The 25071-nt window shown below is 48.8% G+C and overlaps 1 protein-coding gene across 1 annotated transcript in view; it reads right to left on the minus strand.

Annotated features, from left to right (window-relative positions):
- The window catches only part of LOC119449056 (uncharacterized), a 102482-nt gene that overhangs the window by 22282 nt on the left and 55129 nt on the right, over positions 1-25071 (minus strand). Inside the window, exons 4-5 of the mRNA XM_037712248.2 lie at positions 15587-15690; positions 9993-10195 (exon numbers count right to left, since the gene is read on the minus strand). Coding sequence (XP_037568176.1) covers positions 9993-10195; positions 15587-15690 — 307 coding nt within the window. The remainder of the gene's footprint in view (positions 1-9992; positions 10196-15586; positions 15691-25071) is intronic.

Here is a 25071-nt window from a genome sequence, read left to right on the forward strand (position 1 = left end):
GAAGTTATGAAACTCGGGCCCGCAGCCCGACAGCTTCGCTTCTCCGCCCGGCCCTCCTGAAGTCTTTGAGACTCGGACCCACAGTCAGACAGCCTCACTTCTCCGACGGGTGCTCTTGAGGTCTTGAGGTTCGGACCCAGAGCCCGACAACCTTGCCTCGACCACTCCGCACACCGGCCTTCTTTTCGAACGTTGCCTTCCTTCTCTTCTTCTGCTGCTCCCTCTTCCAGCAATCGTGTGTCTTCGTGATTCGCTGTTGGCCGAGGTGCCGTGTCAGGCGAGCACGCGCCGAATCCCGCCATTCTTTTTCTTCTTTGACGGTCACGGATCGTCCGCCGCACCAGACACGCGCACATAAGTCTTTTGTACATGACAAAAAGTCCCCCTTTTCGAAAAGTTTTTTTTTTATATGAGGAAGCAGAAGTAATAAAAAAAAAACTGCGGCGATGCGCGTGGACTCGTGAGACTTCATACAGTACATGTACTTAACTGATTGAGCGACATGCAGACTTCAACAACAAAGAACAATAAAAGAAACAAGAAAACATACAGAAGCATGAACTCCCAAAGTGCAAGATTCAATAGCTGATCCTGACCTACTTAAATAATCAGCTCCAACCTTTTCTGAGGAATGCCTTTGATACCCCCACCTGCTTCAGCTTTAAAGCGTGGTAAGGGGCTTCATTTTCTGGTTCGTCAATCACTATAAACGAGGAAGTTTGGAACCTAGCTAGTGGTTGGCGCTCTTCATACCGCTTCAGCATGTTGATGTGGAATAATTTAGTGGTATGGCCTACGTCCAACCAGTAGTCAAAGTTGTTTTTCTTTCCAGTGACTACAAATGGTCCCTTCCATTGCATCATGAGTTTGTTATCACTGGTTGGGAGGAGTACGAGTGCATGATCTCCTATCTTCAGCTGTCGGCGACAACTGTTTCGGTCGTAGTACCCCTTTTGAGTCTTCTGAGCTTTGCACAAGTTCTGGTGAGCTAACTTCAAAGTCTCTTCTAGTCGGTTTCTGAGGTCGAAGACATATGCATATGTCGTCTTAACATCTTCCTTGAGCCTGTCTCTTGTCCAGAGATCCTTGAGTATGGCCAAGGGTCCTCGTACTTGTCGTCCGTATATCAATTCAAATGGCGAAAAACCGAGGCTGGTTTGTGGCACCTCACGGTACGCAAAAAGAAGAGGAGCAAGATATCGATCCCAGGCTTTTGGTTTTTCTTGGCATAGTTTCCGCAGCATCATCTTAAGGGTTCCGTTGAAGCGCTCCACCATTCCATTACACATTGGATGATAAGGCGTTGAACTGAGATGCTTGATGGCGAGTAAATCATTGATTTCTTTCATCAACTCTGATGTAAAACAAGATGCCTGGTCACAAAGGATCTCGTGTGGGAAACCGATCCTTGAGAACATCTCAACCAACCCTTCGACTACAGTTGCTGAGTCAATAGAAGGTAAAGGGATGGCGTCCGGGAAGCGAGTTGCAAAGTCCACAAGAGTGAGTATATATCGCTTGCCCTTACTCGATGTTGGAGTCAAGGGACCGATGATATCTACCGCTACCCGTTCGAATGGGGTATCTATAAGCGGCATTCGTCCCAGTGGAGCCTTGCCCACTCTACCTTTTGGGAAGGTTCTTTGACATACATCGCACGATCTCACAAATCTTTTAACGTCCTCTTGGACGCCGGGCCAATAAAATGATCCAAGGACCCGTTCCGTGGTTTTCCGTATGCCTTGATGCCCAGACAAGGAGTTGTCATGTGCCATATTAAGGACTTCGAGGCGTAGGCATTTCGGTACCACTGCTTGATCGATTATTTTTCCTGGGCATATTTGATAGCATCTGTACAACACACCTTCATCCAGGTAGAACGAATGGGCGGTTGTACCTTTTCCCGGAATATTTTTCCCGATTTTGCTTCTACAAACTTGAAGTGTTGTGTCTTCCTGCTGCTTTGTCCGAAACATTTCTCTTGACAATTGTAAATCTCTAACGCCCACCGGGGAACATGGTTTCGAGATCTTGGCACCCACTATAACCTGCAGAGAACCACTGTCTTCTTTCGTAGTGCTCATCTTGCGTGATTTACTTGCTACAGAAGTAAACGAGGATGCTTTCCAATTGGGATCTGGCTCCGTGGGTTGGCGTGCTCCAGGAACGTTACCAATGATCACATCATACAATGGTCTCTCCATGCACTTTGCGACCGTAACACCGGAGAAGTACGGTGATGAAATGTTGACTTCCGCTTCCGGAACGTTAGTAGAGCTACCATCAGCCAGTAGTATGATAGACTCAGTGCCTATCATTGCTGCGTCCGGTACAAGATCTCGTCGTACGACTATACTATTGCTTCCTGTGTCTCGCAGAACCCAAACGGTCTGTCCAAAAAGCTCTCCTTTCAACACCGGCATGTCAAAAGACTTGCTAGAGCAGACTCCCAAAGCATTAGAAAATGTCTCATCTTGCTGCTTGGTGCTACGTTCAAAGCATTCCCGTGCATCTTTTTGCTGGTCGGGAGGTAGTATGCAGCATGCTGATGAGCCTTTGGCACCTGGTTCATTTCGTCTGCATGATTGCACATCGTGTCCATATCTGCGGCAATATTCACAATATGGCTGTTTTGTCTTCACACGGCAATCTGATGTCTTGTGTCCTATCTTATCACATATGAAGCAACGGACTTGAGACTTCACACCTGGTTTCTCATTCGTTTCTTTGCCAGGATTTTGTTCTAGCCTCTCCTTGAACACCAGCAAATTATGCTGCCTCTGTGCCTCCAAATAGTGATCAGCCGCTTCCGAGGCCTCATCCACGGTCTTGCAGTTTCTCTCACGAAGAAAAAGCGCCAAACGACTATGGCAGTTGCTTAAGAATTGTTCTGCGACGATTAAGTCTCGAACCGCATTGAACGTCTTCCCTTGGTTTGCCATCTCCACCCAACGGTCGAAATAGCTGAACAGCCGAGTAGCATACTGCTTGCCGGTTTCTCCATCCTGCGGTTTACTTTTCCGAAATCTCTCTCGATAACCTTCAGCAGTAAAACGAAATCGTTTTAACAATGCTAGTTTTGCTTTGTTATAATCTAGGGAGTCTTCGGGCGATAAACGACCAAACACTTTCAGTGCTTCCCCACCGAGGCACAAGCTGAGAGCGGTGGCCCACTTTTCTTTTGGCCAGCCCTGTCCCGTGGCTACATGTTCAAAGCGCTTTAAATATGCGTCGAGGTCATCTCGAGAATCATTGAACATGGGGATCAGATTATGTGGATTGATGGGGGCCAAGACTTCTGCTTGGTTCGTGTGACTTGCACCATTCCCACTCCCACTGCTTTCTCCCACCTCAGCGAGCCTCAGACGCAACTGCAAATTCTTTTCTTCTAGCTCAAGGCGCTGTTTGGTCGCCTCTCTTTCCGCTGCCCGTTCCTCACGCGCCTTCGCATCTTCCTCCCGAGCTTTGGTGAGTTGCTCGTCCGCCCAATTTCTCAGCTCCGCGCCCTGCAGCCCCAAGCGCTCACCCAACGTAATAAATTCTGCCAAACTCATATTCACTTGTCGCTAAAGCAACTGTGAACAACCGGCTTCGTCCTGTCGCGCGGACGCCAATTTGTGATGATTTGATCTTCCTAGGTCAACGAAGGGTTGTTTACCCGGGAATGTATTTGTACTTGCACGGTTCGAATTATTGTGGCCACCACTGAGACTAATTCGCAGTGGGGAAAAGAAACAACGAAGCCGATTGTTAACAAGACATGAACATATAATTAACACAAACTGTCACACACAAACTAACTAACCAAGGTACTAAGATTAATATAAAAGTTCATGCACTTTTAAATGTTCTCTCACAATAAATAATTATATATATAACAGTAATTAAAGTTCGTGACCGGTCACAATTACTTGGTAGCGTCGGTGCAGCGCTGTACGGGGCGGCGTTGTGACGGCGTCAGATGTAGTGCGTCGGTCGCGTGAGTATAAGACGATGAGACACTACTTGCGTCTTGACGATCGTCCGCAGCTCGGCCAAGAAGTCACAGGAGGAAAGTAGGTAGGGCTTGCCTTCAGCACCATGTCACTGCAGGACCCACGGACACCAAAGGCTGGAGGTAGAACAGAGGCCGGATCGTCGCTGAAGTTATGAAACTCGGGCCCGCAGCCCGACAGCTTCGCTTCTCCGCCCGGCCCTCCTGAAGTCTTTGAGACTCGGACCCACAGTCAGACAGCCTCACTTCTCCGACGGGTGCTCTTGAGGTCTTGAGGTTCGGACCCAGAGCCCGACAACCTTGCCTCGACCACTCCGCACACCGGCCTTCTTTTCGAACGTTGCCTTCCTTCTCTTCTTCTTCTGCTCCCTCTTCCAGCAATCGTGTGTCTTCGTGATTCGCTGTTGGCCGAGGTGCCGTGTCAGGCGAGCACGCGCCGAATCCCGCCATTCTTTTTCTTCTTTGACGGTCACGGATCGTCCGCCGCACCAGACACGCGCACATAAGTCTTTTGTACATGACAGTGCTCCGAAGTAGCGAAACAGAAGCTCGCTACCCGCATCCAGGGAGCCGACGAATCCTATACGTCTTACATTGAAGACGTTCTGGCTCTCTGCCGTCGCGCTCAGAGTGACATGCCCGAAGGGGAACGTATCCGCCATATCCCGAAGGGCATCAACTCCATTGACTTTAACGCTCTTGTAGTCCAGAGCCCCACTTCAGTTACTGATATCGTCACGACATGCCAACGCCTTGCCACGATCTGCGCCTTTCGTCTTCCACGCGCCTCCTGCGACGCTATACTTACCGACAACGATGAGTTGCGAGCACTCATCCGCATCATTGTCCGAGAGGAGCTTCACGGCCATGAAGTCCGTCCAGCCAACACCGCCATTGCGTCTCTGCGCGCTCCTCCTCCCAATTTGCGTGAGATCATCAAAGAACTGGCATCCATGCCAACTGTCACACATGCCCGGCCCCCTGCGCCTGTTTGTGCACCTTCTTACGCCAAGATTGCTTCGCGGCCTGCGGTCCCACTTCCATCTGCACCTGCGACCGTTGTCTGCGACCACCTGGCCTCGATGGCAGCGAAGGCCCCCGTGCAACCATACGACTCTACAAGGCGTCCTTCCCGCCCAGTATGTTTCTACTGTGGCATACGTGGTCACATCTCTAGTTTCTGCCGCCGGCGCCAGCATGATGAACGACGTGACTATTCCGCCTATGAGAGAGACTATGTGCCCAGATCGGATGCCTACGTTCCAGGACCCTATATATCCTCGTCACGTCGCTCGCCCTCACCTCCGTGGTCCCAAAACATGTCCCGGTCTTCTCTCTCACCCCGTCGTCGTTCCCCGTCTCCGTTCCGCCGTACTTCATCGCCCCTGCGTCCTGCCTCCACTTCTTTCGACAACCATCCGGAAAACTAGACGCTGCAGTTTTTGGAGAAACTGCTTGTTTGCGAACTGTCCCAATTCCTCCTGCTCGCCCGACTAATTTACTCGCTGTTCGTGTGGAAGGTGTTTCTGTCGATGCTCTTATTGACACTGGTGCCGCAATTTCTGTTATTCATCGCGCACTATGCTTCCGTCTGCGAAAAGTGCAAACTCCGTATGTTGGTCCGGTCTTACGTGGCGCCAATGACAGTCCGATTTACCCTACCGGATAGTGTACTGCTCGTGTCCTCAGCGACGGAATTCGCCATCATATTCAGTTTATTGTGCTTCCGTCGTGCGCTCATCCGATAATCTTAGGCTGGGATTTCTTGTCAGCTGCATCTACTGTCATTTCGTGCGGACAACCACTTATAAATATTACGGACACCGAGCTCTGTGACGCTGTCGATTCCTCGCCGCCCCACCTTGTCACAGCGGCAGATTTTGTTCTTCCACCCGGCCAAGCCCGCATTCTCACCATTAGATCTAGCGAAAATATCGATGGCGACGCAGTGGTTTCCCCTTCTCAGCGCTGCATTTTTCGGGGAATCGCCATCGCTTCTTGTCTAGTGCGTTTCTCACGCGGCTGCGCCAGTCTGACCGCCTACAACACGACGTCAGAGCCACTTCTGCTGCCGGAAGGGTCCACTGTTGCCATGCTCATCGACGCAGCCCCACTATGTGTCGTCACTGCTTCGCCTGTTTCCTCCTTCGCCGAGTGTACGCCCACGGACGGTTCACCCAGTGCTCTCCGGGCCACTGTGAGTTCAGATCTGAGCCCAACTCAGACTGATGCCTTGCTGACCATCTTAAGGAAACACCAACCTTGCCTTGACGTGTGTTCGGATGGCTTGGGTAAAACAACCGTGGCCGCTCATCACATCGAAACCGACGGATCCCGCGTCATTCGTCGCCGCCGTTGCCGTGTCTCGTCTGCTAAACGGAAAGTTATAGAAGACCAAGTCAACGACATGCTCGCACGGAGCGTTATAAGGCCTTCAGCAAGCCCTTGGTCGTCTCCTGTTGTCCTAGTTAAAAAAAGGACGGTTCGGTACACTTTTGCGTTGATTGTAGAGCACTAAACAACATTACCCATAAGGACGTATATCCCATGCCCCGTATTGACGATGCTTTGGATACCTTACAAGGTGCCGAATACTTTTCGAGCCTTGACTTGCGTTCTGGATATTGGGAGATCCCGATGCATGAACCCGACAAAGAGAAGACGGCGTTTGCAACACCTGATGGCCTTTTCGAATTTAACGTAATGCCTTTTGGTCTGTGCAATGCGCCAGCCACATTTGAACGAATTATCGACACCGTACTACGCGGCCTCAAATGGAAAGCCTGCCTATGTTACCTGGACGACATTGTCATCTTTTCGTCCAGCTTCTCCCAGCACCTAGAACGTTTAGACGATGTTCTCACGTGTCTAGCCCATGCCGGTCTCCAGCTCAATACTAAGAAGTGTCGATTTGCGAGCCGCAGTATCAAAGTATTAGGTCACGTGGTCAGCAAGCACGGCATTGAGCCAGATCCCGACAAGGTCGCTGCTGTACAGCATTTCCGAACACCAACCACACCTAAAGACCTTCGCAGCTTTCTCGGATTAGCGTCGTACTTCCGCCGCTTTGTCCGTGGCTTCGCGACTATCGCAGCTCCTCTTCATAAACTCCTGACCACGACCATACCCTTTACCTGTACGGATGAATGTGAAGCCGCCTTTCAGACCCTCAAGCGATGCCTCACATCAGGACCAGTGCTTCGTCACTTTGATCCCACAGCCTCTACTATCCTCCACACTGACGCAAGTGGGCATGGAATAGGCGCCGTCCTGCTGCAGCGGAACCACGCGTCTGACGAGCAAGTCGTGGCCTACGCGAGTCGTACTCCTTCTCCTGCTGAGCGAAACTATACTATCACCGAACAAGAATGCCTCGCCATCGTATGGTCCATACAAAAGTTTCGCCCCTATTTATATGGCCGCCAATTCACAATTGTGACTAACCACCATGCTCTGTGTTGGTTGTCCTCCCTGAAGAATTTGTCCGGACGCCTCGGCCGTTGGGTTCTGCGTTTGCAGGAGTACGACTACACTGTCACATACAGGTCTGGCAGGCAACATAACGATGCTGACGCTTTGTCTCGGTGCCTGCTGTCGCCACATGCCCCTGTCTCACCTTCCCTCCGTTCGGCACCGCCCAGCCAACCGACCACAACCATGGCCCCGGTACGGTTCGTGACCTCGGTCGACATTCTGTCCTCAGAAGACCTCGCCTCCCTGCAACGGGCAGATACGTACTGCCGCACAATTATCGACCGGCTCACTGGCTTATCCCGTCCTCCCAACAGCCGCTTAAGACGACAACTGGCACGGTTTAAACTTCATAATGGCTCATTATTGCGACAAGTTTACCACCCTACCGGTCTCCGATGGGTCCCAGTCGTCCCTCGCTCACTTCGACTGCAAATTTTACAAGCTTTTCACGACGACGCAACGGCTGGCCACTTAGGATTTCATAAAACCTACGACCGCATTAAGACTCGCTGTTTCTGGCCTGGCCTGTTACTAGTGTTGCCAAGTACATCAGTTCGTGTGCGTCATGCCAACATCGAAAACGTTCGACCTCTCTTCCCGCCGGCCCTTTACAACCATTGCCGTGCCCGTCCGTTCCCTTTGAATTCGTGGGCATCGACTTATACGGACCCCTTCCGCTTACACCCGCGGGTGACCGCTGGATTGTCACCGCCTTGGACCATCTCACTCGCTACGCTGAGACGGCAGCTCTTCCTTCTGGTGCGGCCTCTGAGGTCGCCGAGTTTGTTCTGCAAGCCATTATCTTGCGCCACGGTGCGCCTCGTGTTCTTCTAAGTGACCGTGGCAAGACATTTCTTTCTCATGTTCTTGCTGAAGTCCTGCAAGCCTCAAACACCATTCATAAGTCCACCTCTGCATACCATCCCCAGACCAACGGTCTTACCGAGCGTTTCCATCGAACTCTGTCCGACATGATCTCCATGTATGTGAAACCCGACCACACAAACTGGGACACTATACTTCCTTTCGTCACGTTTGCATATAATACTGCCGTTCAACGCACAACAAACTACAGCCCATTTTTCCTCGTGTACGGCCGTGCACCGTCTTTTGTTATGGACACCAGCTTTTTCTCTACGCCTTCTGTTCCATCCACATCTCTACCAGAGGAGTTCGCCGCGTGCGTCGCCCACTGCCGCGATATTGCGCGCGCCCACACCGCGACCATTCAGGACAAGAGGAAAGTCCGTTGTGATGCGACCCGTCGTGTCATTTCGTTCCGCCCAGGCGACGAAGTGCTCCTGTGGACACCTGTTCGAGTGCCAGGGCTCTATGAAAAATTTCTTCACAGGTATCGCGGCCCATATACCGTGCTTAAACGAACATCTGCCGCAGCACTGAAATTGTTCACATCTCTCGCCTGAAGCCGTATCTTCGGCGTTCCGACCGTTTCTGACTCGCTGCCTTGCCGGCCGCTTTCGTGAGGGGGGAAGTTAGTGTGAGCGCTAACTGTACAGTTCGTCATCGTCTTCATGTGTATATACCCATCCTCATAATCATCATCATTTTGTCGGGTTGGTGTTCGTGGGCTGTCTCGCGCTGTGTGACAATAGAAGAGCTCTGCCTTCATCCCGGGCGTCGTCTCACAATATTTAATACAGCAACGATTCAAGATCATACACTCAATAATGTCAGTGATGACTAATGTTGTGGTTCACAGTATAGCGTATGTCTTTTTTTCTCAATTTTCGTGAGAACAGCCTTCATGTGAACTCACCCGCAGTTCATTGGCCGGGTGGGTTGTTTACGTTTCAGAACACCGCTCTTAACTTAGTTGCCCATCGAAAGAAACGCTATATAGCTGGTTAGCATCCTGATTACACCATTGGCATCCTGGAGCTTTATTTTGTAACGGAAATTCTTATTTATTGTTTTTTTTTTCTGGTATTAATTGTTTATTCGCCGAGTGGACCAATTGAGCGAAAGCTCAGTAGGTCCATTCGACGTGACGGAAGGTCCGAAATAAATTGTATTGAAGAGCACAAGTGCTTGCTGAATATAAATACTTCTATCATCACAGCTCTTGCTCGAAAGTGGTTGGGTCGGTGGTTTTGATGCACGTCTCTGCAATGCACTGAACCCGCGTGGGTGTTTAGTGATTATGGTGTTGGGCTGCTTAGAACGAGGTCGCGGGATGAAATCCCCGCCACGAAGGCCGCAGTTCGATAGGGGCGAAATGCAGAATACACCCGTCTACTTAAATTTTTTGTGAAAGTCAAAGCACCCCAGGTGGTCCAAATTATTCTGGAGCCCCCCACTACGGCGGGCCTCATAATGAGATGGTGGATTTGGCCAGTAAAACCCCATGGTGTCTTGCAATGCACTGAGCTGTGCTTTTGCACTTTTCTTTCTTATCCTATTTTGTGCTGGCGTTAAAGAATGGAGCCGCTGTCGTCTTGTTTAGTAGCTGCGGACTTCTCCATTTTATTAATTGGTCACCTGTGAATATGGCTACGTGTCTTACCTCGTCGTGTAGAAGCAGGCGACGTAGTTGTAGTGCGTAATTTCCGCGGCCTTCGGCATCCCCGTGGTTCCCGACGTGTAGCACACAACAAGCACAGTGCTCCGAGGGTCGGCAATGGGGCACTCGCGGAACTGTTTCTCGTCCAGCTGCGAAAACTGGGACGCCGACACGAAGCCGGACACACGTCCCATGCAGAAGAGGGCCTGCAAGCGGAGAGAAGTCGAGCGTTGAGCTATATCCCACATAAGATAAAATCAAACATGACCGACAATTGCAGGAGATGATTTAACGCCACCGATATATTCTTGGCGCTACCTTTACAGCACACATATGGGATGACGTATGAAAGAAGGCTTGTGGAATGCTAGGTAACCAAGATAGAATAACTCATAGGCGAATAGGTCATCCCCCGATGAAAGACGCGCTACATGCTGAATCGTTGTGCCTATTACCAGAGAGTTACAAAGCGTGGGCACCAGCAGATATCAGAATAATGCGCACAAAAATAAATTCCTTCATAGCACAGTGGCAGATCGCGAAGTTACCACATACGCCTAGATGAAAAGTGATCTCATAGAATGTCAACAAATTACCATAGAGAACATAAGCGAGACCATCTCAATAGAGCACGTAGCTTAAACAACCAAATGTGCCATCGTCATTTCATACGTAAGTCAGGATAACCAAAAACCCAAAAGGTAATTTTTATTCAATTTTTTTAGAACGTGCTATCAGAAAACTACTGAGAAGATGCTCCTTGCAAGACTAGATCGAGTGGCACCCAGCAAACATATGTGTGCTTTGGCCTGCTCACATGATCCTTAGACATCACATACCTACGCAGTATGCTTCACTCAGCGGCTTCAAAAATCCTTGTATAATATCTCACACGTAGTAATACTTCCTATCTGTGCATATACACACGCCGGCTGTCACTCGTTGAGGCACATACACTGATTCCTAAATGCTGAGCGTGCCGGTCAAACAAATAGAGGAGCTCAAAACACGGTGCTTATAGTGTGGACGATAGGTACAGCGCTGATGATAACCATGTCAGCGCTGTGCCTGTCGTCGACATTATATATCCCGTCTCCAACGCTCTTCGATTCTATTCAACATGCGCCAACCTGCTCCGTTCAGCACAACCTCAAAAACACACCGTAATACAAATAGACAAACTTCAATCCCTAGAACCCTAACTCAGATTGGTAGACTTGTTTAGCGCATACCGACGAGGACACTGGGACGCAGATGAACACATAGACACGGCGCTATGAATATATGTTCATGTGCCTACTATGCTCGTTGTCTGCATTCCAAGATCACCTACCAACAAAACCGCATGGCAACACTAGTTGACTTCGTTTGTAAATCAGAGCTGGATGGTCGCAAGGGCTCACATCTTCTGCACTTTTCAACATCGTGCTGCATGAGTCTGCGAAACTAATCGCAAAACTTTCACGCCTCAGACTACGCACCGGCACAAAAATTACGCCGTGTTATCTAAGTTTTAGAATAAGAACATAACCTCTGCAAAAATAGAAATATACATAGCTGGAAGATACCAAAAAAGCTATAGATTTGTGTTCGTCAGCCAGACCATAACATGTACCACTTACTAAGGCTCAAGATGCCACAGCAAAGTAATAAAGCAGCCACTCTCCCATCAAAATCTGGTAAAAAAGATTCCCCACTAAAGTACCGCCCCATAACATTAGCAAGTGTCCCGTGCAACATCATTGAGCATGTCATTCGTTCCCATATCATGGCACTGCTCGATAAAAATAATTTTTTTTTCATCCATCCCAGCATGGTTTTCGAAAGTGATTCTCATGCAAGACACAACTGGCCATTTTCATTCATGACTTGCGTGTCAACCTCGACGCCAACATGCAAACTGACGCCATTTTCTTAGATTGCGCTAAAGCGTTTGCTAAAGTGTCCCATCAACGATTCCTATTAAAACTAACACTGTTAAACATGGACCGCAAAGTTTTGGTTTGGATCGAGGAGTTCTTACTTAACCGATCTCAATCCGTTCTTATTAATAACCATACTTCTGACCCTGTTCCTGTAACATCCGGTGTACTGTTCTCGGCCCTCTCTTATCTCTAATATATATCAACGACTTGCCTCAACATTTATCTTGCCAAATCCGAATGTTCGCAGACGATTTCGTAATAACCGATCAGTTTCTAACCACTGCGACGCCGAAAAACTTCAGCATGATCTAGACCATGTCCTGGAATGGTCGACCGCTGGCTAATCACCCTTAACCCGACCAAATGTAAACTGCTTTCCATCACCCACCAAAAGTGTCCCGTTACATTCCCGTACGCAATTGCTAAAGAACCTATACAACCATATCATCGGCAAATAGAGTTCTCGGTTTTCTGAAACGTCATCTTCGTCACGCGCCCAAACACGTTAAATTACTGGCCTATAAAGAACTTATCCGTTCGAAAGTAGAGTTTGCGTCATCCATATGGTCCCCGCATCAAGTATGCCTCGCAGATGACCTTTAAGCAGTACAATATCGTGCCGCCAGATTCATTCACTCATCTTATTCTCACGAAGTCAGTGTTACCGCCCTCAAAATGGAATCTGAGTTGTGAATCTCCGCCGACGCGTAGCAACACTTTGTCTATTCCACAAGTTTTTCTATTCTTCACTTAATAGTGCTCCTTACATCACCCCACCCGCATATATATCTCGTCGCACTGGTCACCAACTGCAAGTTTCTCGTACACGTGTGAGAACTGTCAATTTTTAGCATCTTTCTTTCCTCGTATGCGGGGAGCATATTTACCCACCCCCTATTCTCCTTGCCCCGTTTCCGTCACAGCTCGATCGGCAGAAGATGTCGACGCTGTCGATGCTCACCTGCAGCTCCGACAGCATAGAAAGCTTGCTCTACAAGCGCTTCTGCCCGAAGGCCATGACCCCCTCCCTCCTGGGCTTCCACGCCGGGAACGCGTGGCACTCCGCCGTCTACGCACCGGCACGGCAGTCACGCCTGCGTTCACAGCCCAATACATTGACAAGTCGCTTGACCCCACCTGCGGAACTTGCACCACGGGTGCGCCAGCCACAGCACACCACTTGCTATGGACATGTCCTGGCCTGTCATCACTGCGAAGAATCTGCCTTGCTGGGCTGCAGAGCTCAGTCGCCACTCTCAATGACTGGATCCTTCCTAGAGGGACCCCTCAACACCGCAAAGCTATATATGACAGCTTGCTCACCTACCTTATAAGAAGCGAAACCATTAACTTAATCTAGGCACCTCACCGGAAAGACCACTGGGGTTGCCTTTTCATACATGTACAATTTTCTATTTTTTTATGACTGAATAAACGTATTTCTCTCTCTCTCTCTCTTTCCTCGTGCAGCCAAAGACTGGAACGGCCTTCCTCACAATATCGTCACTATCACTTCTCAATCATCTTTTTCTGCCAAAGTGACTGAGTACCTGTTATCGCATTTTTGAGTGTTTTATTGCTTATTTATGTACACCCACTCCTTATGTAATACGCCCTCGTGGGGTCTTTAAGCTAAATAAATGAAATGAAATGAAAAAAATACACTACAAACCGATGTGCCGCTCCACAAACGTTTCGCCTGCACTCACGACTTCCTAATATAGGAAGATGAAAGAGCCTAATAATTGTAAATAATCCACAGGAGAGGTGAAAGTATCACGCCATGAAGACGCGTTTTCAAGGAACATCAATGATGTTCTAGAAGCTCCTGAAAGTTCTTGATTTTTGTAATCTCTGTCACAGTATCATTTGTCGTTTAAGCAATAACAAACAGATCGCGCTATTCGCAATGTCACCATTATTGCTCGTGAAGTGCCTCAGGTTGCACAGGTAAAAACCCTCACCGACACAGATCAATTCAATAGGTTGTATAATAAATACACTACCATTACCAGGGAGACGCATAGCGCCCTTAGATATCGAAAAGAGAAATAACCCTTCTAGAGCTTCAGGGCTACATTAACGGCCACATACCTACATTCTCTATAATTAATACTTCGACGTGGAGCTTTTTCTTACGCGCACGCACGAAGCCTATGCCTTTAGCACATCAGCCAATAAGCCCTTGAGGCCCGGCGTGAGTAGAGAAGAATGCTCCTACACACGGCTGAAAAATGGCGCCAAAGAACACTAACACGTGCAGAAATGAATATGACCAGCAAGCGTAGAGGAACGTAACTTCCGGCGCCTTTAGAAAACCACAGCAAAGGAACCAGAACAGCAATGCGCTTTCACCAGATGCTGCAGGATTTGCTTTCGGGGAAATCATGCCACCGTATGCCACTTTCTCCTTGAACAGATTTATCTACATGCTTTTCATTGAGGTGGAGGTGAATGATTGCCTATCCGGGTTAGGTAATGGGTTGCAAGAGAGAATATAGATGCACGCGATGGAGTCAGATATTTAGTTGTGGTGCCACATAAACTTGCACGTCCTAAGTCGATAGGAAGCTTCGAGAAACCCCGCCATTCCAAATTTAAATTTATTGTAGCACAGTTGTGAAAAGTGTAATTTTCTCATGCGTTACATTACCTGAACACGTGCGGGCATGCGTTAGTACGCCATTTCCGCCTGCATGCCTATTTTGCGAGAAAGAAGGCTAAATTATCGGCATTATCAGTCTCCGGACTTGCTTGTGACTGTACAAGTCAACAACTGCAATTCGCATTCACCGCTAAATTTATGCTGACATTTAATACGAGTTTTTAACTATATATGCGAATTGTTTTAGAAAAGTTATGATGCTGTCCTGCTAAAAAAGTTGTCGCAGTTTCACCTGAAAGGCGAAGCATCAATTGCGATAGCAAATTTGAAGAGAGCTATACGGAGTAATGATATTAGCTTTATCAGCTGCATAAACTTGGACATGCAGCAGCACCGGCAACACGCAGAACTGTTGTCGACGCCGTCGGCGTTTTGCCCGCGTTCGCTCAAAATGCGTGCGGCGTTGGTGACTGTTGCCGGAGCCTCTGATATAAATAGGCACTTGGTGCCTCAGCTAAACGTCGCCTCCCTTCCCTCCCCGTCCCCCCCTCCCCCACGGCCTTTCGCGCGTCGGAAGAAGGCACGTTTGCTCTACATATATGGTGATTGTAGAGGAGGAAAGAGACGCCTACTTCTGCAGCCCTCAAGGGAGCACAGCGCAGAACGCGCGTTTGTTCTTCGCCGTGCGTTCACTCCCCTTGAAAGCGCGCGTCCCTCGCGCCCTTTCACTTGCACATACAGCGTCCGGCGCGCGGCGACGATTTCATCTCCATTGACGTCATACGGAACCTCACGGCGACGCCGACGGCAGAAATCTGCTTTTGAGTGTCCATATAATTGCTATCGCAATAAAACTATTTTCTAGACGTGAATGAGAAACTAATAGGCAGCTTCGTGTAGTACTTTTATATTGCACGAGGCTAAAGCGCTAAAATTGCCCGGAAACCTTATGCTGTGAAATTGAAGAGTAACCTGGCGGTTTCATTTAGTTCGACCGGCCAGAGGCATTTATGCATTTCTTCAAAAAGTAAGCACGGGAGCAAAAGTGTCAAGACGTGAATACTCACTTTCATATTCATATTTGCAACTGCTGCCTTGACCTTCTCTGTATACTGTTCATCAGTGATGATATGTGTGCAATCGCCGTCTCCTGCTTGGTAGCGGAGTTCTCCTGCAAAAATACGCCACGCCACCAAGGTCATCTTCAGTTGTGCGTGACCGCGCGCCCACTAGAAGTGCTTTTGGTAGCGCATTGTTCAGCGGATACATAGGACGCGGGTACGAGTGCCGTGGGCGGCGGCTGCGTTATTATAGGGGCATAAGACAAACGAATAAATGTTTGTTGTCTCTTAGTTTTGCACCGCTAAACTATCGACAACCACAGCCAAATTGCCGAGGCCGAAGCGATAAATAGAACATCATAGGTCTAAGGGCGTTCATTGTTAAACATTTGCACACATATACGAGCACAAGTAGGTATCTGGCGAGTCACCATCAGATATTGCGCAGCAACAACCAACCAGACGAATCAGTTATGTCGTAGAAAATGGTAGGTCATTTTAAAGCGGACGTTTATTTGACTCTTTTAAAGCGAAGCTTTTAGGTGCGAAGCACCTTATGCGCCCGGGCTGTCGGCGTCTCCTGTCGTAATCGTCGTCGTCCTAGTCGTCGTAGTCGTAGGTAAGCAAGCGGCTGGTGCTCGCGCTCGGCACGCCCTCGTGCCACTGCTCCCGCGTTCGTTGTCGTCGTCTTCCACAGCTGGCTGCGTTGAAGCAAGCGGTTCGTGCTCGCGCTCGGCATGGGCTCATGCCACTGCTCCGGCGTTCGTCGTCGTCTTCCACAGCTGGCTGCGTTGGCGCTTATCATTCCAGCGTAGCCTCTCTTCTGTCGTCGTAATGGGGAGGCGTGTTTACGGGGTTATGAACCATTGCTTAAGGCAGTATGAGCCCATTAGCGCTCATCACTGGATGCTTCGCATCTTCCCAGGTTTCACGTTAGTGGAGCTGCATTTCGCTCAGTGGGTCATTCGAGCAACGAGTTTTTCTTTGCCTCTTCTCCCGAAATTCTGTGCGCTGCTGCGATGGTCTTCCCGCGCGTGCCGCTGGGTTTCTTGCAACACCACCAGATGGTCACCTCCGCACATCCTGGAGAGACTGAGATAATCTCATGAGTGGCGACAATGTAAAATAAACATTCCATGAGTAACTACTCAAGAGGAAAAATGAGAATACGAAAGAAACAACCTACGATAACTCCAAGAGAAGCTCTTTACTTTTTGAAGCAAGACCAGGATGCCTTAGAACGCGAACTTCTAAAGCGAAGTACAATAAAGAAGAAGCATGTGCTTGCTGCGGTAAAGCTAGGGAATCGATGGAGCATGTGCTATTAGAACGTGAAGATATCCGCCCAGCGGTCCATTTAGGCATCTCTAACCTGCTAAAGCCCTTAGGTTCAGCGATAGCAGGTGGAAAGTAAACATGTCCACAATACACATTAGTCAGAGGCGATTGAAATATTAGTGGAAGTAGGGGAACGGCAACCAACGTACAAAATCACATCATCTCACCCTACGGGCAACCATGGTAAGATGCGAAAGCATCTCGGGGGGTGCGAATCGAGTTTCCTTTTCGTTTCACTTGACAACACAACCCAATGAAAGTTAGAGTGAGAGAATGTATTGAGAAGAGAGGAGACGCTTGTACGGGGTTGTTGCGTCTTTATTTAGAGATCGTACGTGATTCCTAGCGTCTGTGCGCGCGGTATCTTGAAGACGATGGCTTTGTGGCCGGTGAAGTGTAGCGTCAATGGGTCTTGCTGCAGAGGGTCGAGTTTGAAATTTGCGAAGACGAGGTCTATCCACGTTCCCCTGATGGTGGTGGGTTGCTTGTGATCTGGAGAAATGCATCGAAAAGGTTGTTGTCGAACCAAAGCCGGTCGCACACGTTGCAGCTGTGGCCGAAGCTCCGATCGAGGAAGTCGCGCTTGAACCGCGCGTCAGCACCGTCGAAGCCCGGGCGTTGTGATGGCCTCGAACGTGTTGCTGCTCTGGCCGCAGACTCGCGTTGCCTCGTCGCTTCGGGATTGGGAGCTGCCGCTCGAGGCTGCCGTTGCGCTTCGACTTTGCGAGCCCGGAGTTCGGGGTTGGCTTGATAACGCTCACGTTCCACTTCGGCGTGCCGAGCCCGTGTTGCTTCCGTAGAAGTTTCCTGCCGACGTTGACGTTCGGCTTCCCTGGCCCTAAGTTCGGGGTCCTGCTTGCCGACGCTGACGTTTACATTCGGCTTCCCGAGCCTTCCTCTGCTCCGCGGCGGTGGCGCTGCCGCTGCAACTAGCGCCGAAGTTGACGCTGTTCATGGCGTTTCGCACATCGTTGCACAGAGAGAGAGTGACGGGAGCACAGCGAACGTGCGCTTTATAGTGCGCCGCGACACTTGCGCCGCCTACCGGCGAACCCTTAGAGAGAGAGTGAGAGAGAGAGAGTTATATGCAATGATTTGCTGCGCCGCACCTGTGGCGGAGAGGGGGAGAGGGAAGGAGAAGAGCGCACACCTGCGTATGAGAGGAGAATGAGAGAGAGTTGCGCATGCGCAGTATGGGTGCGGACGCCGCAGAACGGACACTGCCCTGAGCATAAGATGCTCTGGCATCTAAAAACAAAGTTCCCAATGGGGGCTCAGAAAGTTTGGTTATTAAAAGTCCTCCTCTTTTTTTGTTATGACAGGTTGGACATTTCACAATATAACACCGAGCTTGATGGCGCAACCCACCACCCCATTCCAAAGGGCACACGTCTAGCATCTATCCTTCCATTCATCCCGGCGGCGCCGCGGCGGTGGCTTTTCACACTGTTTTTGCGTATGGCACGTGCTGTGCGTGCGTTCCTGTGTGACAAAAATGCATGTGCTGGGCTGTGATGGTGTAAGCATTACGATCGTCTATAGCCTTAAGAGAGCGCTTGGAGCTGGCGTCTCAGTGTGACGGCCACGTATGCAGAAAGAGCACGCAAAGACGCCCCAGCAAAATGGCTCTAAAGCGTGCACTCAGCGTCGAGGACACCCAGGCCTGACAAAAGCGTCGCGAGGAACAGGAGCGTCTTCACTACACAGCGAAACGTGGTGCATACCGCGAATGTATGTATACAATCTATTCGTACAATTATTAGAAATATTTTAATTACGTACAGCCCCATAATTCAATTAAAGTTTAACACTACTGTCACGATGTGATGTGCCGTGTGAGGCAATTATAATGCTCAACCCTCTCAGAAGTTACGATCAATGACGCACAACAACGCCTCAAGCAAACACGTCTCCCTGTGTGTTCTGTGGACTACGCAGACGAACAGTTACGCACGCAACTTGAAAATTCATTCCAAGTGGATACGCCTGACAAGCTCAGCGGCAACATTTTGTGAATTGCAATATTTCTCGTAAAGAGATTAACTAAAAAGGTAATTAGTGATTTTTTGGCAATTACGTGGATATGTGTTTCGATTTCTAATGCTATTAATGCCATCCTCATCGAATAACCCAGCTCAATGTTGTGAAGTATGCTACCTGCCACAGGCGATTTATAAAAATTTCGTAAAACTTAAAATTAACACCCTGATGGAGAAAGATCGGCTCCCGCTGTCAACATCGGTTTTGACCAATTGATCAGTGTGTACCCTTGATCAGATTACATCAATCGACGGACAACATCGAGAGGATCACGGTGACACCAGGTTTTCTACGGTGGGTGGACTTTTCGCCATTATAAGATACTTTTTCGAGCCAACGCCACCACCGCCGAGCTAGGCCTAACGTAGAGGCGGGCCGGCGGCGCTTGAGTGTGGCAACAGGAGGCGAGGGAGACATGCAAGTCATGATGGAAGGGGATGTCATACTTCCAGACGAGTACATCAAAGAGTACGGATGGCAGGCAGCAGTTTCTAAGTGAATTTTGACCAGATCTGGCGTTGGCGAGCATTCAGCTGGAGCTATCTTTCACATGGCTACGTTACCTAGAACATTCGAGAACGGCAGTAGCCTCAAAAATAGGATAGCGAAGGCCGCCCGCATGCCATACATGCCCCAAGATCACTTCAAAATCACACTCCGACGACGCCGCGGACTCAATATTAGCAACATTGGCTCCACCAAGATAGGTAAAGTCATCATTGAAGCAGTTGGTCTGAGGTCGGAACAGATTGCGTCAGACATCATATGCCCGAACATCAACCAAAAAATATTGGTGTCGAGTACGCCGGAATGAGAGAATGCGAAAAATATGTAAGAGTAAGATCAATTAACCCGGACGAATGCAGCTTCAAGATCAATGCATACGAGGCGGCACCATAGCAATACGTGCAAGGGAGTGATAAGAAGCACTGACGTAGCAGATGGTCCGGCGGAGCTGGAGAAGAACATAGCCAATCCAAGAAACCCTTTGACGCTCGCCGCTAAAGGAACCAAGAATACCGGTACGGTGATCATCACCTTTGATGGTCACAAGGTCCCGAATTTCGTCAGATACGGTCCGGTGCTTGTAAGATGTTCACTATACAAGAAGCGAGTGGACGTATGCTACGCTTGCTGTCGGCTCGGTCACAGAGCTGACGTGTGCCCCTCTCCAGAAGAAACAATCTGCAGAGGCTGCGGTGCACTTCATCCGACTGAGGAGCATAAGTGCCAACCCACGTGTGAACTGTGCGGTGATCCACACCCAACGGGGGACAAAATGCGTCAACAGCACTATACTACTCTATACGTGGTCAGAAGAAAGAGAGCAATAGCAACCGATGTCAACAAGGAGCAAGACAACAGCCCGCTCCACCTGAGCACATGCGAGCCAAAATCACAGCCACCGATAACAGAGGACAAGAACGACGCGCAGCCAAAATCAAGGTCCCACGTCAGGTCCCGAAATCACTCACGCTCCAGGGGTAGAAGCGTGTCTAGATCCCGACCCAGATCCACATCCACATCAAGGTCGCGATCCGTATCAAGAAATCAGCGCCAACCGGCCACATCGAAACCCGGAGAAGGAAGCAACGGCTCCACGTGGGTCTACAAAGTCCAGGGACCGGCAATAATGAACAAGACGCCGCCCAACAACGGAACCAATAAAACCAGGCTTGCCTGGGCTGACGACGCGCGAACCGGTCCGGTAAGTGCCATGCTTTGTGACCCGCCCCCAGAGCAAAGTAGGGATCGTGAAACAGAAGCACTTATGAGAGAGAACGCAGAAATGAAGGGGCTGCAACATAACATATTTAGTGACCTAACGGCAATTTTCTGCTTGTTTACCCTCTTAAGCGAGGCTAAACAAGGAGAAAACAGATAGTACAAACACACAAAAAGAAGTCCCTGTCCCCGCCCCTGCTGTTCAGGGCCCCATGTCAACCAAGCGTGCGGCTGTTGAAAGCAAGCTCAAAAACACTCAAACACAGAGGAAGTAAAAGAAGCGCTGGCGTCTTTCGCTGACAACGTGAAGATGCTCATGAACTGTGTCTCACAAATGACAATGAATGTGGGGCAATGACATTCATTCATTCATTCATTCAAATCACTTTATTGAGTACCCTGCGATTTGGTGGGGTGGGCCTAGACCCCGCCTAGGATTCGGCTAAGGGTTGTTGCCCCTTGGCGGCTTCCTTGGCTCGCTGGACGGCCCAGAGTTGGTGCTGCAGGTCCGAGCTGAGCAACGCAGACTCCCAGCGCGCGCGGATGCTGTCGCTGTTTGAGGCTGCATCACTGTTATCGTGTGTTATACCCGCACATAGGATATGCTCGACGGGGATGCTATCGCTAGGCTCGGGCTTCCCAGTCGGCGTGGCAAACTGTTCGAAATGATTGGTGGAAATAGCCAACCTGGTTAATTAGGTGCCCAGGTGATTCTTGGATCTTGCTGCTTCTCCTGAGATGTGAATTTCGTCGTGCCAGTCCAAAAACCGCCGGCAATCATTCGAAGTTTACGGAGCCGACGTGAAACGCATCCGCTTTCGGTCTTCTTCTCTAGGCCAATTACAGACGGCACTGAATGACTCTAAGAAGGGGCTAAAGGATTTTGGTGAAAGAATCAATACCATGGAAATGATGACTATGTCAATGGACGTAAGAGAACAGTGCGGGTCATCATTCCTCAGAGCTACACTAACTCACAAAGCGGGGATGATGAATATGGAATATGGCTCACACTTAGAGGGAATTTCGGATATGGCAGTTGAATGGCGGTAGCGCACAACAAACGTACTGTCCTACAGAAATGCCTTAGTTTAATTCAGTCTAAACCGGATATTATCGCACTTCAGGAGACAAGCTACGGATATGTTACACTCACTGGTTACCGGATCATAGAGTGTCAAACGTACGGTAGGGGCCTATATAGGCTTGTACATAAACAGCTTACACACATCCCACATGATTTATACATCAAGGAGAAAAATCTAGAGTACCTAATGGTAGAAGTTGTCGTACCAGCTTCACACAAAAATCAAAGGAACAATAGCTTATTCGTGCTGAACATCTACAGCAATCCGAAGCACCAGAAACACCAATTCAAGAGAATATTCGGAAAGGCTACTAATATAGCTGGAATTAGACCTCTGATTATATTGTCACGGGCGGCGTTTAAGGGACTTCAATGCAGCCCACAAGCTATGGGGTACGCTAGGACCAATGCCAGGGGCAGGAATCTATGTAACCACGCAGATGAGCTAGACTTAGTCTGAATCACGGATAAGACACAACCCTACAAAGGTCGGAAATTGTGTCTGCAGAGACACAACACCTAACCTTACATTCATTAAGAACACAGAGAATGTTTCATGGACTAACACATACATGAATTTAGGCAGCCATCATTACGTAATAGAAGTCAAACTAGGCGTTGAGAAAGCCAGAACTAGAGAATTCGCGGTTGTAGATTGGAACCTATTCGTAAGTCAAGAACACAAAGCGGAAAATAAATCACCAAACTCAACCTCAGAGACTGGTGTGAGGGCATCAGAAGGGACATCAAAACAGCGTTCAAAAGGACTGCTACAGACACTAATGTGGAGGCAATGGACTCAAAACTTTCACACTAATGAGGGACCAAGGAAGCCATAACCAAAGGTGGCGGAACCAAAGGCTCAATTGAAGGCTGAGAAAAAGAATCGCAGAATTTAACAAACAAATTGAACAACACTCTAACACCTTCTGCAAGCAACCGTGGGATGAGTTTTTTGAGTCTATAGATGGGCAAATAAGGAATGGAAAGACGTGGGAACTCCTCAAGCATCAGCTGGATGGAGAGGGCACTAAAGCCAACCAGAGACACAGCCTTGTCCGAGCCATACACATAGCCCTTAAGGAGCACACCGTCGAAACAGTCACCAAGTAACTAATTGACCAATACCTACCAGTTAGAGATGAGCAAGGCCAACCATTTCCATCAGAATACAGGGAAGCTCTTCAGCCTGAACTTGACAAACCCTTCACCAAATCTGACCTCCGAAGGGTGTTGAGTGAACGAAATCGAAAGTCAGCCCCTGGTCCGGATGAAGTAACGAACAGATCACTCAGCAATCTCGACGAGCCGTCCATTGAATCACTAACACACTTCATCAATGAAGCATGGAGCTCAGGCGAAGTCCAGAAGAATGGAAAACCTCACAGGTTATACTAACACCGAAACCGGGTAAACCCCCCATCTTGGGGACCTTACGGCCAATCTCACTTACATCATGCGTGGGAATGGTCGCTGAACACGCAATACTGAATAGGTGAAAGGACCACTTAGAGGACAATAACATATACACTCACAACATGCTGGGTTTTAGGTCTGCACTATTCGCGCAGGATGCAATGAAACAAATCAAACACCACATACTCGACGCATATTCTAGAGATACTAAGGCCATACTCGGATTAGACTTGGAAAAGGCGTTCGACAACATTAAGCATGAGTACATCCTCAAAACAATGGAAGACATTGGACTTGGGTTGATGATGTATAACTACGTCAAATCATTTCTATAAGCACGCACAGCAAGGGTAAAGGTCCGAGACACCAACTCGGAAGTGGTTCAGCTCGGAGGTCGGGGAACACCCCAAGGTTCGGTGATCCCGCCCGTCCTCTGCTGATTACCTCACTATATGGTGTGCTGTTGGCAGTGATGGACACATACAGGGCGCGCTGACTGAAGCGATCCGGATGGTGGAAGAATACCTAAGACCCAGTGGACTCAGGTGCTCCCCACATAAATCGGAACTGTTAGTTTATATATGTGAAAAAAGGGCAGGCCTAACGGCTGGAAACTTCTGTCGGAAATCGATATACACCTATTTACACAAAATGGTGTCAATATATCCAGAGCCAGAGTGATCAGGGTACTAGGCTTGTTCATTGATGCTAACGGTGGAAACCATACGGAGCTCATGAAAATCTCCCTTAAAACGAAGAACGCCTATAGGATGATCAGACGCATGGCAGGAAGATACAAGGACATGAAAGAAGATAACCTCATCAGGTTAATCAACTATTTCGTACTCTGTCATATATCATATGCCGCTACCATGTACAACTGGACGCAAGTTAAACTAAAGAAGCTTGATAGGGCGATCAAGAAGGTTGTTAAAAGTGCATTGGGGCGCCCAATTCGAACCAGCACTGAAAATTGCTCAAGTTAAGAGTACAAAACACGACCATGGAGATCGAGGAGGCTCAAGAAAGATCACAAATAGCGAGACTATCTACAAACCGCACGGGAAGATCAATCTTAGACAAGATCCTGATCAACCCCAATACGGATGAAGAGAAGTACACAAAATTTCATCAAGACTTCGCAGACAACGGAATTGTCGCATCGCTCCCCAGGATTATGCACCCAACGCATAACATGACCAGGAGGGTGCACGAGCCAGGGCGTTACTCAAGAAAATGGATAAATGGGGCAGAGGAGCCTGCTTTGTTCATTCGGCTGCCTACAAGGATTGAGCTAAGTTTGCGGTGGCAGTAGTAAATCATCATTGCAAATGCACCAACTGCGCCACGGTTTACACTAGTAAACCTGAAGTCGCTGAACAAGTTGCCATTGCATTGGCACTAACAGATGATAGATACACAGAAATATACAGTGACTCAAAAACGGCTATCAGAGCTTTCAGCAGGGGAAACATTGCCCCACAGGCTGCGGTGATAATTAAAGCAACACAAAGAACCGATGCACATTACATTCATTGGTTCCCGGCGAACCTTGGTTCACTTGATGACCTTCCCGTCAACACAAATGTATCGGCAAACAGCCTCGCCCGCAAACTTACAGACCTGGCCGCTTTTACATATGGCTTTGATTCTGCTGGATTGGAGGACCTACAGAGTGATACACTCATGACACACAATGAAATTACAAAACATTACTACATAGGAAGGGGAGAGTTTCCACCCTTTCACGTTAGACTACATAGAGTACAAGCAGTTACACTTACGCAATTACAGACAGAGTCATATTATTCACCTGCACAAATGAAGACGTGCACATTGAAGACACGAATATTATATGAAAAGCATGCAAAAAGGAGATATGCAC

Source organism: Dermacentor silvarum, chromosome 4, assembly GCF_013339745.2.
Source record: "Dermacentor silvarum isolate Dsil-2018 chromosome 4, BIME_Dsil_1.4, whole genome shotgun sequence".
Lineage (NCBI taxonomy): Eukaryota > Metazoa > Arthropoda > Arachnida > Ixodida > Ixodidae > Dermacentor > Dermacentor silvarum.